The sequence below is a fragment of the Onthophagus taurus genome, chromosome 6, assembly GCF_036711975.1.
Source record: "Onthophagus taurus isolate NC chromosome 6, IU_Otau_3.0, whole genome shotgun sequence".
NCBI lineage: Eukaryota > Metazoa > Arthropoda > Insecta > Coleoptera > Scarabaeidae > Onthophagus > Onthophagus taurus.
This window is the reverse complement of record NC_091971.1, coordinates 19,030,664-19,044,749: the sequence shown is the minus strand read 5'-3', so window position 1 is coordinate 19,044,749 and position 14,086 is coordinate 19,030,664. Positions and strand designations below refer to the sequence as shown.

Sequence of the window (14,086 nt, the reverse complement as noted above, 5' to 3'; positions counted from 1 at the left end):
TCGCGTTTGGTTCGTTGCGATCGTCGGCTATATTCGCGAGCGTTCCCCGTTCTCATTGATTGTACACTCTCCTCTTGCGTTTGCTCCGATGGACATTGAATTAATCCGGGCACGGTTCGTTGAATAAAAAGATCAAGAGGGGGGTTAGTGACCGGTTTTATTTTTATTTCTTGGAGGCGTCGCGACGCTTCCATCAAAATTAGTTACTCAAGAAGGCGCCGCCACCATCCACAGAAAAACAATTAAAGTATTTTTTCCTACTTCAATTTTTAAGTAGAATTAAAAAGGAGATTTTGGATTTTTATTGGAACATTTTACCATTGATTGATTTTGAGAGGAAGAATGTACAACAGGTAGGTGTTTCTTGTGAAGGTGACTGGGGATTTGGGTTGAAATTGGGTTATCGGGTAATGAGATCAATAGAGATGCATATTTTTTGCTCGATCTAATTTTTATCGATGCAATTGAAATTTGCGTTTAAACACACGTTATAATTTCGTTTCTCACATCATACATGTTGTGTAACGATTTTTATTCAAAATCAGGAAGCGGAAAGCGGTTTGTTATTTTTTTTTGCAATGGTTCGTTGAGTTCGTGTGAATAATTTTAGGGTTTCGCCACTAATTTTTAACGAACACTTACATGCCATATAACTATATCAATTCTAAAAACAAAATTAGAACAAAATTAAATTCCTAAAACCCAAAATTTCTTACTCTCCTCTTTTAATCTCAAGCAGTTCTTTTATTCTATCAAGTCCACTTGAAAAAAAAAAAAAAACTAACCGGAAGGGTTCTCGAATCCTTTAAAAAGAAACTCTTAATAACACAAAAAGAAGGTAAGAGAACCACTTGTATTTCAACCATGGCGCTATCGCGAGATTCTATTCACTTAAAAAAAAATCATCTTCCCTCTTCACAAAAAAGTTCATCGTCTGATGTTCTTCGGAAGTTAATAACATCTGGACGCCATCTCGCGTTTAGTTTATATCATAATTTTTTTAATTCGCGCGTCGTCTTCGTCATCGTTTATGTCTGGCGTGAAAATTCAAAAAGGATTTTTTTTAATCCCCGAAAATATTTTATGAATCCCAGTTCGTAACTTGTATTCAACCAGTTGTAAAAAAATAAATAAAAAGAAATTCGCTATTGTTGTGAGTGCAAGGGTGGATGGCGGAGCAGATGTTCGCACCCAGGAATTCGATTCTATTGTAAAGTTAGTCGGGAACGCCGACAGCTCGTCTGATATTTCATACCTGATGAGTTTGATGATGGCGCGTTGTATACGTAATTGATAAATTTGTATATCCAACCGGAAACTACTTACTTTAACCTTTTTAAATGTTTTTCTAAGCATTTTTAACATTATAAAACATTTTGTTTCTTAATTTTCTTTGTAAAAATGTAAAAATATAAAAATCAAGGTTCCCATTTAATAAAAAATAAATAGACATTGACCCGGAAGTGTCTTATTTTAACAAACGCGGTCAATACTCTTTTTGAATTCTTTCTTCCGGTGAGGGTGAAAGGGATCATTTATTTTCCCTAGGCAAATTCAAACAAAGCATATACATCAGATAACGTATTATTCACCCGAATGGTTTAACTAAGGGTCTCATTACATTCAACAAACTTACCTACACTTCCCCTTTTTACTTTTTCGCATATATTAAGCATATAAAGAGAAAGTTACTAAAATCATGCAGCATGTGTTAACTTTTAGACTAAATCCCTCAACATATAAACTTGCATTCTAAATAAAGATATACAATTAATTAATGGCAATAATTAATATATCATATCTTGAGTATCAACCGCATTTTCCAAAATGTTGTTATTTTTAAATTGAATATTGCATTATCTATCGATGGAAATTTTACAAGTGCTCTTGGTGTCATGTAAAAATGAGAGAAAGTTGAGTGTTGGCCACAATTAATTTAATTTCCGAGTTATAATAAAAATTATTTTATCCGCAATCACCTTATAATTGAAGTTTTATCCACACTTATGAACCGTATAAAGTACCACTTTATCCACTAGTGGAATAATGAAAAATACAATCTTAAATCAATCACATCCTATTTACTATTTATATTAACATTAACATTTGTATTAATATGACTTTCTTCCATTTTTCACCAACTTTACCTTTACAACTTTCACACTTTTACAAATATGTTACAAATGGAGTCGATAAACAATCGAAAATAAATAGCAACAATTCAACACCTCCCAATGTTTTTTTAGTTAACCCTTTGGGCCCCGACGGTATTTTAAAGATCCTGTGGTTTTAAACACTCATTTTAAATCATTTTAAAAAGAAAGCATTGAGCTTTAATTTAAAATAAGTTTCATTCATTAATTTCAATAAACACGGCTTCCAGGAATTTTTAAATTAGAATTTTTTGACATTTTTAGGTTATACGAAAATGTAAGTTTAATTTCAACATTTTTTTTCTCCACATTTTTGTGATCCAACACAACCATTATTATACATCATTTTAAAGAGAAAGCATTGAGCTTTAATTTAGAATAAGTTTCATTCCTTAATTTCAATAAATACGGCTTTCAAGAATTTTTAAATAAGCATCTTTTTTGACACTTTTAGGTTATACGAAAATGTAAGTTTTATTTCAAATTTTTTTTTCTCAATATTTTTCCAATCTAACCCAACGATTATTATACATCATTTTAAAGAGAAAGCTTTGAACTTTAATTTAAAATAAGTCTCATTCCTTAATTTCAATAAATACGGCTTTCAAGAATTTTTAAATAAGCATCTTTTTTGACACTTTTAGGTTATACGAAAATGTAAGTTTTGTTTAAACATTTTTTTTCTCAATATTTTTTCAATCCAACCCAACAATTATTATACATCATTTTAAAGAGAAAGCATTGAGCTTTAATTTAAAATAAGTTTCATTCCTTAATTTCAATAAATACGGCTTTCAGGAACTTTTAAATTAGTATCTTTTTTGACACTTTTAGGTTATACGAAAATGTAAGTTTTGTTTAAACATTTTTTTTCTCAATATTTTTTCAATCCAACCCAACAATTATTATACAACATTTTAAAGAGAAAGCATTGAGCTTTAATTTAACATAAGTTTCATTCCTTAATTTCAATAAATACGGCTTCCAGGAATTATTAAATTAGCATTTTTTTAACACTTTTAGGTTATACGAAAACGTAAGTTTTGTTTAAACATTTTTTTTCTCAATATTTTTTCAATCCAACCCAACAATTATTATACATCATTTTAAAGAGAAAGCATTGAGCTTTAATTTAAAATAAGTTTCATTCCTTAATTTCAATAAATACGGCTTTCAGGAATTTTTAAATTAGTATCTTTTTTGACACTTTTAGGTTATACGAAAATGTAAGTTTTGTTTAAACATTTTTTTTCTCAATATTTTTTCAATCCAACCCAACAATTATTATACAACATTTTAAAGAGAAAGCATTGAGCTTTAATTTAACATAAGTTTCATTCCTTAATTTCAATAAATACGGCTTCCAGGAATTATTAAATTAGCATTTTTTTAACACTTTTAGGTTATACGAAAACGTAAGTTTTGTTTAAACATTTTTTTTCTCAATATTTTTTCAATCCAACCCGACAATTATTATACATCATTTTAAAGAGAAAGCATTGAGCTTTAATTTAAAATAAGTTTCATTCCTTAATTTCAATAAATACGGCTTTCAGGAATTTTTAAATTAGTATCTTTTTTGACACTTTTAGGTTATACGAAAATGTATTATAAGTTTTATTTAAACATTTTTTTTCTCAATATTTTTTCAATCCAACCCAACAATTATTATACAACATTTTAAAGAGAAAGCATTGAGCTTTAATTTAACATAAGTTTCATTCCTTAATTTCAATAAATACGGCTTTCAGGAATTTTTAAATTAGCATTTTTTTAACACTTTTAGGTTATACGAAAACGTAAGTTTTGTTTAAACATTTTTTTTCTCAATATTTTTTCAATCCAACCCAACAATTATTATACATCATTTTAAAAAGAAAGCATTCAGCTTTAATTTAAAATAAGTTTCATTCCTTAACTTCAATAAATACGGCTTTCAGGAATTTTTAAATTAGCATCTTTTTTGACACTTTTAGGTTATACGAAAATGTAAGTTCTATTTAAAATTTTTTTCTCTCAATATTTTTCCATATTTTAATGCCTGATGGTACTCTCAAGTACCATTATCCCCCTGGAATGGGGGGATTGCATATTATGCTAAAATTGATACCAAAGGCCTTTACTGAGTATATTTTGATAGCGTTTTAATTCTGTCACAAAGTTTTAAAATTTTTGACTTCTTGGGACACAAAGGGTTAATTGCAATGATTTTTAATGTGACAGCCACTGTCAGAGTGAAATGTCAAATCATTTTTTGATGACATCAGATGAAATTTTGGCGATTCTGATTCCAAATGAGTGTGATTGTGGTTAAAACGTTGTATTGCATGCGTGTTTTAGATGCATTTTATACACTTAAGAAAATTAAACATTCTTGCGTGAATAAAATGCTGTCTAAAACACTTACACAATAAATAACTGTTAAAACGTCAATTTAGAGCTTTTAAGAATTTAGTGATTTATAACTAAAAATATGAAATAGTTTGAGAGAAATTGTTTATGAATTATGTTATGATGATTTATTATGAATAATTCCACAATAATTCTTATTAATATCATTCCCAGCTATCATCTTTCATTTTTGAGATATACAGTCAGTCTCAAAAGTCATTGTACACCAAGTTTTTGCATGACTTTTAAAATAGGATCGTAAATAAAAGTTTTTAGTTAAATAGTTATAATTACCTTTTTGCCAATTGCAATTAGATTTTTATTGAAAATATGATTAAATAAAAAAGTTGTCTGGATTGGTTTCTAATTGAGAAATGATCAGTATCATAGATGAGCAAGAAAGAAAGTTGAATGTAGGCCACTCCAATTAATTAATATTAAATTCTACGTTAATTTCAAATTCATACTTTCTTGCATTTATCAAGTACATAAAAGGATTTAATTTGACGCTGATACAAAAATCAGTAAAATATATAAATGTGTTGATAGGAGTATTTTGTGTTGACAAAAAGCCATTCCTATTTATTACTGATTATTTAATCAAAGTTTATTCTGTTTAATATTCTAATCTCCACTTATATCATTTCAACTCAGCGATTTTTGATCGTTTTCTTTTTAACTCGTATAATGACCATCTTTGTGTGTCTGTCCATTATCGTTACTTCTCTTCAAACAGCCATCGTCGCAAAGAAAACAGTTCCCAATTATCGTATCATATTACCACCGCAAAAGGTGTTTAGGTCAACAAATTTGTACAGACAATATAAATAAAAAGAAAGAAACGTTACATAAAAATAAGTTAATTTCGAAATTGTTAAAACGTATTTATTTATACAGGGTGCCCATTATGTACAAAATATCGTATATATCTTGGTAGGTTTCAACTTTATAAAAAAACATTTTATACAAAAGTTGTTTAATATTTTATTTGCCATAATAAGACAGCATTCAATTGTTTTTATTTCAGAAAACAAATGAGCAACGAATGGCAATGTACCCTTTTGTTAGGCTCATTAAGTTTTATTCGTTACTCATTTGTTTTCTGAATTAAAAACAATTGAATGCAGTCTTATTATGGCAAATAAAATATTAAACAACTTTTGTATAAAATATTTTTTTATAAAGCCAACATTTACCGAGATATATACTATATTCCATACATAATGGGCACCCGGTATATGTATATGGTATTTTAGCCCAAAAATTTTTGACATTTAATTTATAAATGCGACAAAAGAATTTTGGAAATTTCTCGCTAGATTGTACATTTTTATTTTTGAATATAAATGAAATAATTTTTGTATTTTTTAGGGATTAATAGGAATGAAAAACCTTAATTTTTTTTAAATAATCAAGTGTAGATTTTTTGTTCATATTATCTTAATGATTCTTCTTCAATGGTGCTACAGGTCAAATCGAGCCTTGGCCTCCTCAATGTTTTGTCTCCAAGCGTCCCGGCCCCGGCCACCCTCTTCCTGCTCATAGTTTCGAGAATCTCCTAAATCCTAGAAAATATTTAAGACAAATAAAAATGAGTTAGTCAAAGAAAATTATTATTTCTCAAACGAAAGAAAGAACTTATAACTTAGTAACACATACAAAAACACTAAAACAAGACCAATTGAAGGCGAAAGAAAATGGTACTTAATGAAAAAACATAAATAGTGCTGTATCAAATGAGAAATTAACGTTATGTGTGATGAATTAGTTTTACCAGAAATGCATTAACAGCTGAGCAATCAAATTTAGAAAAAAATAAAACCTATTGTGTTTATGTCTGCCAGGCGATCGGTTAGACGACACCCTATTCATTTATACATAAACATAAATAATATCGAAGCATAAAACAACAGGGCTAGCTTTTACCCATGTGAAGTTACCCATAAATTCCATCCATAAAAAAAACTTTCGAACATCGAACTGGTGAAATTTTATTTCACAGCTTTATTCCCCATCCCCTAAAGGAATCCGCAAAAATCACGAGACACTCTTTTCAGTTAAGGCTTATAAAAATCGCAAAGTTTGAATCGTATACAGTGTCCTCCAAAAAGTCAACAAGGCCCGTTTTTTTTGTTCTATTGCATCTACGTTTCTGAAATTTAGTTTAGGTTCATACCGATCTTTCGATCTAAAGTATCTTCAAGATGGTTTTCGAGTTATTTTGATTTTAAGTTTTTTTTGGCAAACTTCACCATGCTCTTTAAAATCCCATTTCTCAGTCAATATTCATTCAAGAAAGCTCTAACTTGGCACGATTACTCTTCAGATGATATCAAATAGATTGTCATTTGTTGTATCAGAGTATCTTATACAAGATGGTCAAAAATTGAATTATCGTTTCAAAACAATTTCAATTTAATATCGTTGCAAGAAAGTCGAAAATTTTAAATGGAACGCCCCATATTTTTTTATCCTACTAAAGAGAGAATTTAATTCTCTACAAATCATCTATAAACATGCTTATACAGGGTCTGTCACGACGAGCTATATGTATGTGGCAAACTACTGGCACTATTTTTCTGAAAATTTGCATATAGCGTTTATCTGAGGTGCTCGTTTCAGTTAAAATTTTCTCCAACTTCCGGTTATACCGAAAATGGACCCAATTTCGTTATTTTAAATGGAATGTAACAATTTTTATTGAATTTTCGAGATCCCCCCCATCATATGTCTAGAGTGCACCAATTTTTAATTATTTCAGTTTTTTCGAAAATTTTGGTAGATGCAACCCTTCGCAATAAAAATTTTTCGAAATTACACTCGAGTCCTTCCAAATATTCATAGCTTACATAACCCTTGAAAAGTTTTTTAAAAAATTATACAGGATGGTCAGAAATTTACGCCGAATTTCACTATCTCGAAAAGTCGAAAATTTCATTTTTTTAAATGGCAACCCCAATTTTTTCCTTCACCAGCATATTGTATGCTGAAAAATAATGGAACTTTATCATTATATCCCTATATCTAAAATGTATGGTTTTCGTAGTAACTTGAAAAAATTAAATTTTCTTGATTATTAGTAAATTTTAAATTATTAGTTAGCTTTAGTTTGAGGGAAGTGATATGAAATAAAAGCTATTGTGCGCTAGAATGTAATTAGACTTTGTGATTAACATCAAAACGAAGGAATTTGCTACTTTCGAAGATACAGCAAGATGGCTCAGGCCTGCATTCAAAAATTCTCCTCAAAGCCCGATCTCCACACACTTTCATAATAAGTTGGAGAAGTTTGGGTGTGATTGTTCTCTTATACGGCTTCTGTCATCCTATGTGTCAAATCGAAGACAATACGTCGAGTTGGCTGGTATTAAATCGAAAAAAATAAGCGTTACTAGTGGTGTACCTCAAGGATCCATACTTGGCCCTCTACTGTTCAATATTTTTGTGAATGACTTACCAATAAGCTTTAGCACCAATGCCCTATTGTACGCAGATGATCTGAAGTTGTTTACTACTATTGGTAGTGAACAGGATTGCATTTCACTTCAGTTGGACTTAAATAAACTCTATTCGTGGTGTACCACTAATAGATTGATTCTGAATACTTCCAAATGTCAGGTAATGACATATAGCCAGAAACGTAACACCATCATTTTTAATTTTGAACTTGGGATTGACTGCCTATCGCGCATTTCTGTGGTGAGGGATCTCGGTGTATGGTTCGACACTGGTTTGTCTTTCAATGTACATGTTGACAAGACGTCGACGAACGCCCTCAGAACACTTGGATTTATAACGAGAAATAGTTTTGAATTTGCTCATATAAACACAATAATAAAACTCTACTTTACACTCGTAAGAAGCAAACTTGAATATTGCTGTATTGTTTGGTCACCATCTTATTTAAAGTACATCACCACCATCGAGAGGGTACAACGTAAATTTGTTAGATTCATGCATTTCCTGGACTTTGGTCATTATCCGCCTCGAGGGGAATTGAACTATCCATACCTCTCACATCGTTATGGACTCCAGAGCCTTGAAGACAGAAGGAAGTGTATGTCAGCAAGATTTGTTCGGGATGTGATGTCGGGTGTGGTGGTTGCATCGGGTGTTTTGTCGCAATTGAATATAAAAGTTCCGAGGTTTGGTGCTCGTGACTTTAATGTTTTTACTACCAATCGCGGTCACACAAATATTGGACTAAATTCCCCATTCAACAAATTAATGCGAGCTGCTAATACGACCGAATGTGTATCATTCTTCGATGTTTAACTTAGCAGTTTGTTAAATTGTTGTTATTTCATTTTTCATTGAATATGTTTTCTTTCTTTTTCTTTTTGTTTGTATATATTTACTTCTTATTATGTCAATTAATGTACGTTCTTAGGCTTAATTATGTTGTTTATAATATTATCTCTCTTTTTGGAAAACAAATTTCTGTTGGGATAATAAAGTTATTATTATTATTATTATTATAGAATAAAACTTATAACAGCAGAAGAGAAATGAAGGTCCTATATGTAACAATATAAATGAAAAATAAAAGACAAGAATGAAGAATTGATATAACTATAGTAAATGTTCGAACTTCAACTTCCAAACATTTATGAATTCTATTTAAAAACCCGGCATAAGTGGCACTCCGAATTTCTTCCGAAGAAAGAGATCGCAATGCATCACGAATCTTTCTTGGCATTCTTCCTTTGTTGTAATCGGTGTAGCATACACGATATCATTTGTAGGACCACGAAGAAAAAATCTAATGGGGTGATATCGGGCGAACGGGGAGGTTATTTATGGGGTTCGTTATTAGCTATCCAACGATCCTCAAAACGATTTTGTAAAAAGTTATATACAAATGGTTTTCAATTATCTCGACTGAATGTATCGTAGAAATCATTCAACCTATCTTTTTGATTGCCAGCATTGCAGTAAAATGTCCTCACGACGGCTGAAAGTAGAATCACCTCGTGTAAACCTAACATTCTTCAAGCTCTCCTCTATTTATGCTAATCATCCCACAACTAACTGTGTACACTATTATAATAATTATCCATGTACAAGTGGTGCTACAAATTTACATATGGTTCTAGAAGTGCTGTGATTGTTTGCAATAATGGTTTTCCTTGTCCGCAATATACAGGATGTCCCGAAACTCAACGTCAAGCGGGCACCGGGTGAGAGGCCAACTCATACCTGTTTTGGTAAAAATAAGAAAAAATTTTATGTCTCTTAGTTAAGTGGTAATAGACATATTTTTGAAAATGTTAAAAATCCTTCCCGTACACCATATCTTTAGGTATTACGGTCAAAAATGTTCGCAATTTAATAGTGATTTTTTTTAATAATGTGTTCCTTATGAACCATGCTGCTATACCGTCGTTTTCGAAAATAAGACTTTTTTGGTCTAAAATACGCGTATATTTATATATTTTTATTTAATATTTATTTTACACAGAATACAGAAATTTAAATTTATTCAATTACAGTCATGTTATCTTCTTCTGGAACATCGTCATAAATAAAATTCTGAATTATATTCTGATTTTCTTTCAAATCCATTTCCTGTTGAATCATTGGTCCGAATTTCTCATGTCTTGCGATATAGCTATCGTTAAATTAATACTTCTTGTGTAAGTAGCCTGTTCGTAGTGCATTGGAAACATCATTATCAGTTATTTTGTCCCATGAATTTTTTACCCAATTCACAACTTCTTGTAAGCCTGGTTTTACAAAATTACCTCGATGATTTCTCACCATTCTGTTTTCAATATATTCATTGATTTCCATCTGCGAATGATCCTTGAATGGCTTGTTTATTGCAATGTCAAGTGTCTGGAGGTAACCAGTCATTCTGCCGGAATCATTATTTAATCAATCTTCCTCTCAGCAAGAAAGTTTTTCATGTCTTTAACGCGGTGAGTACTGGGTGAATCCCAAACTAGTAAACCTCTATTCTGACCCCTCAACAGTGGTGGCAGCATAAAATCAACCCACTTTCTTATAACTGCTTGGGTGCACCAGGCTTTTTCACTTTCAATGACATAAATTCCTGAAACACGTTGAATCTGGTCTTTTTTACCTTTAGTGATTAAAAATGGCGATACTTTCTTGCCATCTAGACGAATCGCCAAAATACAGGTAACACGTGCACTATCGTAACAGGTAGAAGGAACGTAAATTGACGAAGAAGCCTTGTGGTGAACTGTCGGTTGAGCTCCTTGGCCTAGGAATACCGCGGTCTCATCCATAGCAATCATGTTGGAGAGTTAGTATTTCGAAAAATCGATGCCATCAACAAAAAGTTTAAACGCAAGTGCACGCTTAACAACTTCATTGTCTTCCAGCTTAAACAATGTTGTTGATCTCCTTAGAGACAGTTCATATCGTTTAAGGAAGTTGTCCAACCAGTGTGACGATGTTTTAAATTATTCTGTGGATATATCAAATTCAATTGCTGCGCACAACCAAAGCCATAGCTCTCCTGCCTGCAATCCATTCCCAGATGAAATCTTCCAACTCAGAAAATAACGACTGCCGACCTGATCCAACTTTGCGTTTTTTCTCATTTGCTTGGTCCACCAGTTGACACAGGTAATCGTAGTCTGCACGCCATTTACGAACCATACGGAGATCCAGCATCTTCTCTTTGCAGAATGCTACAAGATTTACACCCCTGGAGTCTTCCACGACTCCCTTTTTGTACTCGACGGAATAGCTCTTTCGTTTTGTACTCATTTTAACTGGGGTTAAAAATTATTCACTTTATTTTTAAATAAAATTACGTATGAGGAAATAATCAGACTTACAAGACTGAAATTATTTACGTTGAACGCCGTATACCCTCTGTTCTGTAGTGTGAACAGCGTGGACTGCCGACCTGATCCAACTTTGCGTTTTTTCTCATTTGCTTGGTCCACCAGTTGACACAGGTAATCGTAGTCTGCACGCCATTTACGAACCATACGGAGATCCAGCATCTTCTCTTTGCAGAATGCTACAAGATTTACACCCCTGGAGTCTTCCACGACTCCCTTTTTGTACTCGACGGAATAGCTCTTTCGTTTTGTACTCATTTTAACTGGGGTTAAAAATTATTCACTTTATTTTTAAATAAAATTACGTATGAGGAAATAATCAGACTTACAAGACTGAAATTATTTACGTTGAACGCCGTATACCCTCTGTTCTGTAGTGTGAACAGCGTGGACTGCCGACCTGATCCAACTTTGCGTTTTTTCTCATTTGCTTGGTCCACCAGTTGACACAGGTAATCGTAGTCTGCACGCCATTTACGAACCATACGGAGATCCAGCATCTTCTCTTTGCAGAATGCTACAAGATTTACACCCCTGGAGTCTTCCACGACTCCCTTTTTGTACTCGACGGAATAGCTCTTTCGTTTTGTACTCATTTTAACTGGGGTTAAAAATTATTCACTTTATTTTTAAATAAAATTACGTATGAGGAAATAATCAGACTTACAAGACTGAAATTATTTACGTTGAACGCCGTATACCCTCTGTTCTGTAGTGTGAACAGCGTGGACCTTCGATGGTGCGTACAAGTGCATTGTGCCTCACTGTCAGGGTTTTTACTTATATACCACTCGGGTAAATCCCTTATTTTGTACTTTAAAGCACATTCAATATATCGTGTGTTTTAGAAGAAAAATTGTACAATTAGTTTCTTAAAGAAAGAGAAAAGAATTCACGAAAGGAAAGCTAAACATATTATTATTTATACTTAATAAATCAACAGCATTTTTTAACGAATTCTTTTTGTTGCATTATTTTAACTAGGGCTTATTTTCGGAGGATATCTTATTTTATAAAAAGTTCCGAATATCACGATAGGGCTTATTTTCGGAGGATGTCTTATTTTCGGAAAAAGACGGTAGCAGTCACAAATCAAACAACAAAAGTCATTAGTTTTACAAAAAAAAATGTATTAGTTTGATTGAGTTAAAGGTTGAAAGAATTTATGTCTATTTAGTTTGACACACGATTTCTAAACAAAGGAGTAGTACAACACCCTTGGCAAGATGGCCTGTTTAGTCAAGATTCCAAAATGGTATAACACTTGCCATTTTTCTTTTCCTATTAATTTTCCTATTATATTATTGCCTGTTTTTCTGCAAAAAACGCGTTATTTAAAAAATTTATACTTTCGTATGTTATTTGTATTTCCTCCAAAATAATTTAACAAGTTTCTTAGAAGATGTGCCACTCAATATCTACAGAGAAATGTGGTTTCAGCAAGCTGGTTGCCCAGCTCATTATGCTTGTCCTGTACGGTATTGCATACAGAATAGCCAGAAAAATGGATTAGGCGTCTTGGTTCGATTTCGTGGCCTTCTCATTCTCTGGGCATAAATCCCCTTGATTTTTTTTATTAGGATTGCATAAAAGAAACAGTTGTTAAACCTACACTGTTTGAAAATGTTGCCGAACTGTGCCACAATATTTATACAGCAGCAGAAGAAATAAATGCAAAGAGATTTGCACAACTAGCAAAAAGATCTTTTCTGCGACGATGCAAAGCTTGTATTAGTGCAGACGGCAAACAATTTGAGCATTTGCGTTAGTTTTAAGAAAATAATGCTATAAAATTAATAATTCCTTTTGTTTGTTTAATTTTGTCTTTAGGTTAACCTTATTTGAAACAGTCCTTTTGCAAAACATAAGAGCAACCATCTTGTTGAAACCCCATTTTGTAGTTCATAGATATTGACTGAGAGTAAATACAAATAGCATACGAAAGTAAGAATTTTTTAAATAACGTGTTTTTTGCAGAAAAATAGGCAGTAATATTTTTTATGAAAAGAAAAATGGAAAGTGTTGTACCATTTTGGAAACTTGACTAAACAGGCCACCTTTTAAAATAACTTGCCAAGGGTGTTGTACTACTCCTTTCTTTAGAAATCGTGTGTCAAACATAATCGCGGTCGCTATGCTCTGAGATTAAGTTAGGATCCAAAAACAAGGCTATGTAATGCAACTGTTGAGATTGAAATCGTTTTTTGCAACGCAGCTGATGTTTGCTTTTTCAATGCCTTAACCAAATCTGAATCTTCAGTTGCAAATTACAATTATGTTCCCATAAAACGTAGCGGTTTAACGTAGGATTGTAGAAGTTATAAAGAGATTTTGAACGTCTTTATAAACAGGCTCCCACACATCTTCTCTGTATCAAGATAGATAAAAGACAATTACACATCTTTTTTTATCGCAGATGAAATGAAATACCTTTTGTTTATTTGTAAAAACATTCGAAACCTCAATGCAAGCTATTGTTCCATATACCGTTCTGTCCGGCGTTCGGTAAAATGTTAAAGGTGGTAATTAAAGAAAAATTAAAAACGTTGGTTGCACATCTCTACTTCACACTTCATACACCATTCGTAAGAGAACATCATATTTTATAATTTTGGCGCGTTGTACACCTTGAACGCTAACTTGCTTCTCCACGGTATTATGCTTTCATCAAGCAAGAGTGGATTACTTCTTTCTGCATTTCCCGTCGATAGTGTGTTAAGA

The 14,086-nt window shown here is 32.1% G+C and overlaps 2 protein-coding genes across 2 annotated transcripts in view; one reads left to right on the top strand and one right to left on the bottom strand.

Annotated features, from left to right (window-relative positions):
* Positions 1-14,086, top strand: part of LOC111418942 (chondroadherin-like) — a 34,185-nt gene continuing 20,099 nt past the window's right edge. The window contains exon 1 of the mRNA XM_071197028.1: positions 1-353. Coding sequence (XP_071053129.1) covers positions 343-353 — 11 coding nt within the window. The 5' untranslated portion in view covers positions 1-342. The remainder of the gene's footprint in view (positions 354-14,086) is intronic.
* The window catches only part of LOC111418939 (mitochondrial ribosomal protein S14), a 36,362-nt gene continuing 28,128 nt past the window's right edge, over positions 5,853-14,086 (bottom strand). The window contains exon 3 of the mRNA XM_071197029.1: positions 5,853-6,109. The gene's annotated coding sequence lies outside the window, so the exon portion shown is untranslated. The remainder of the gene's footprint in view (positions 6,110-14,086) is intronic.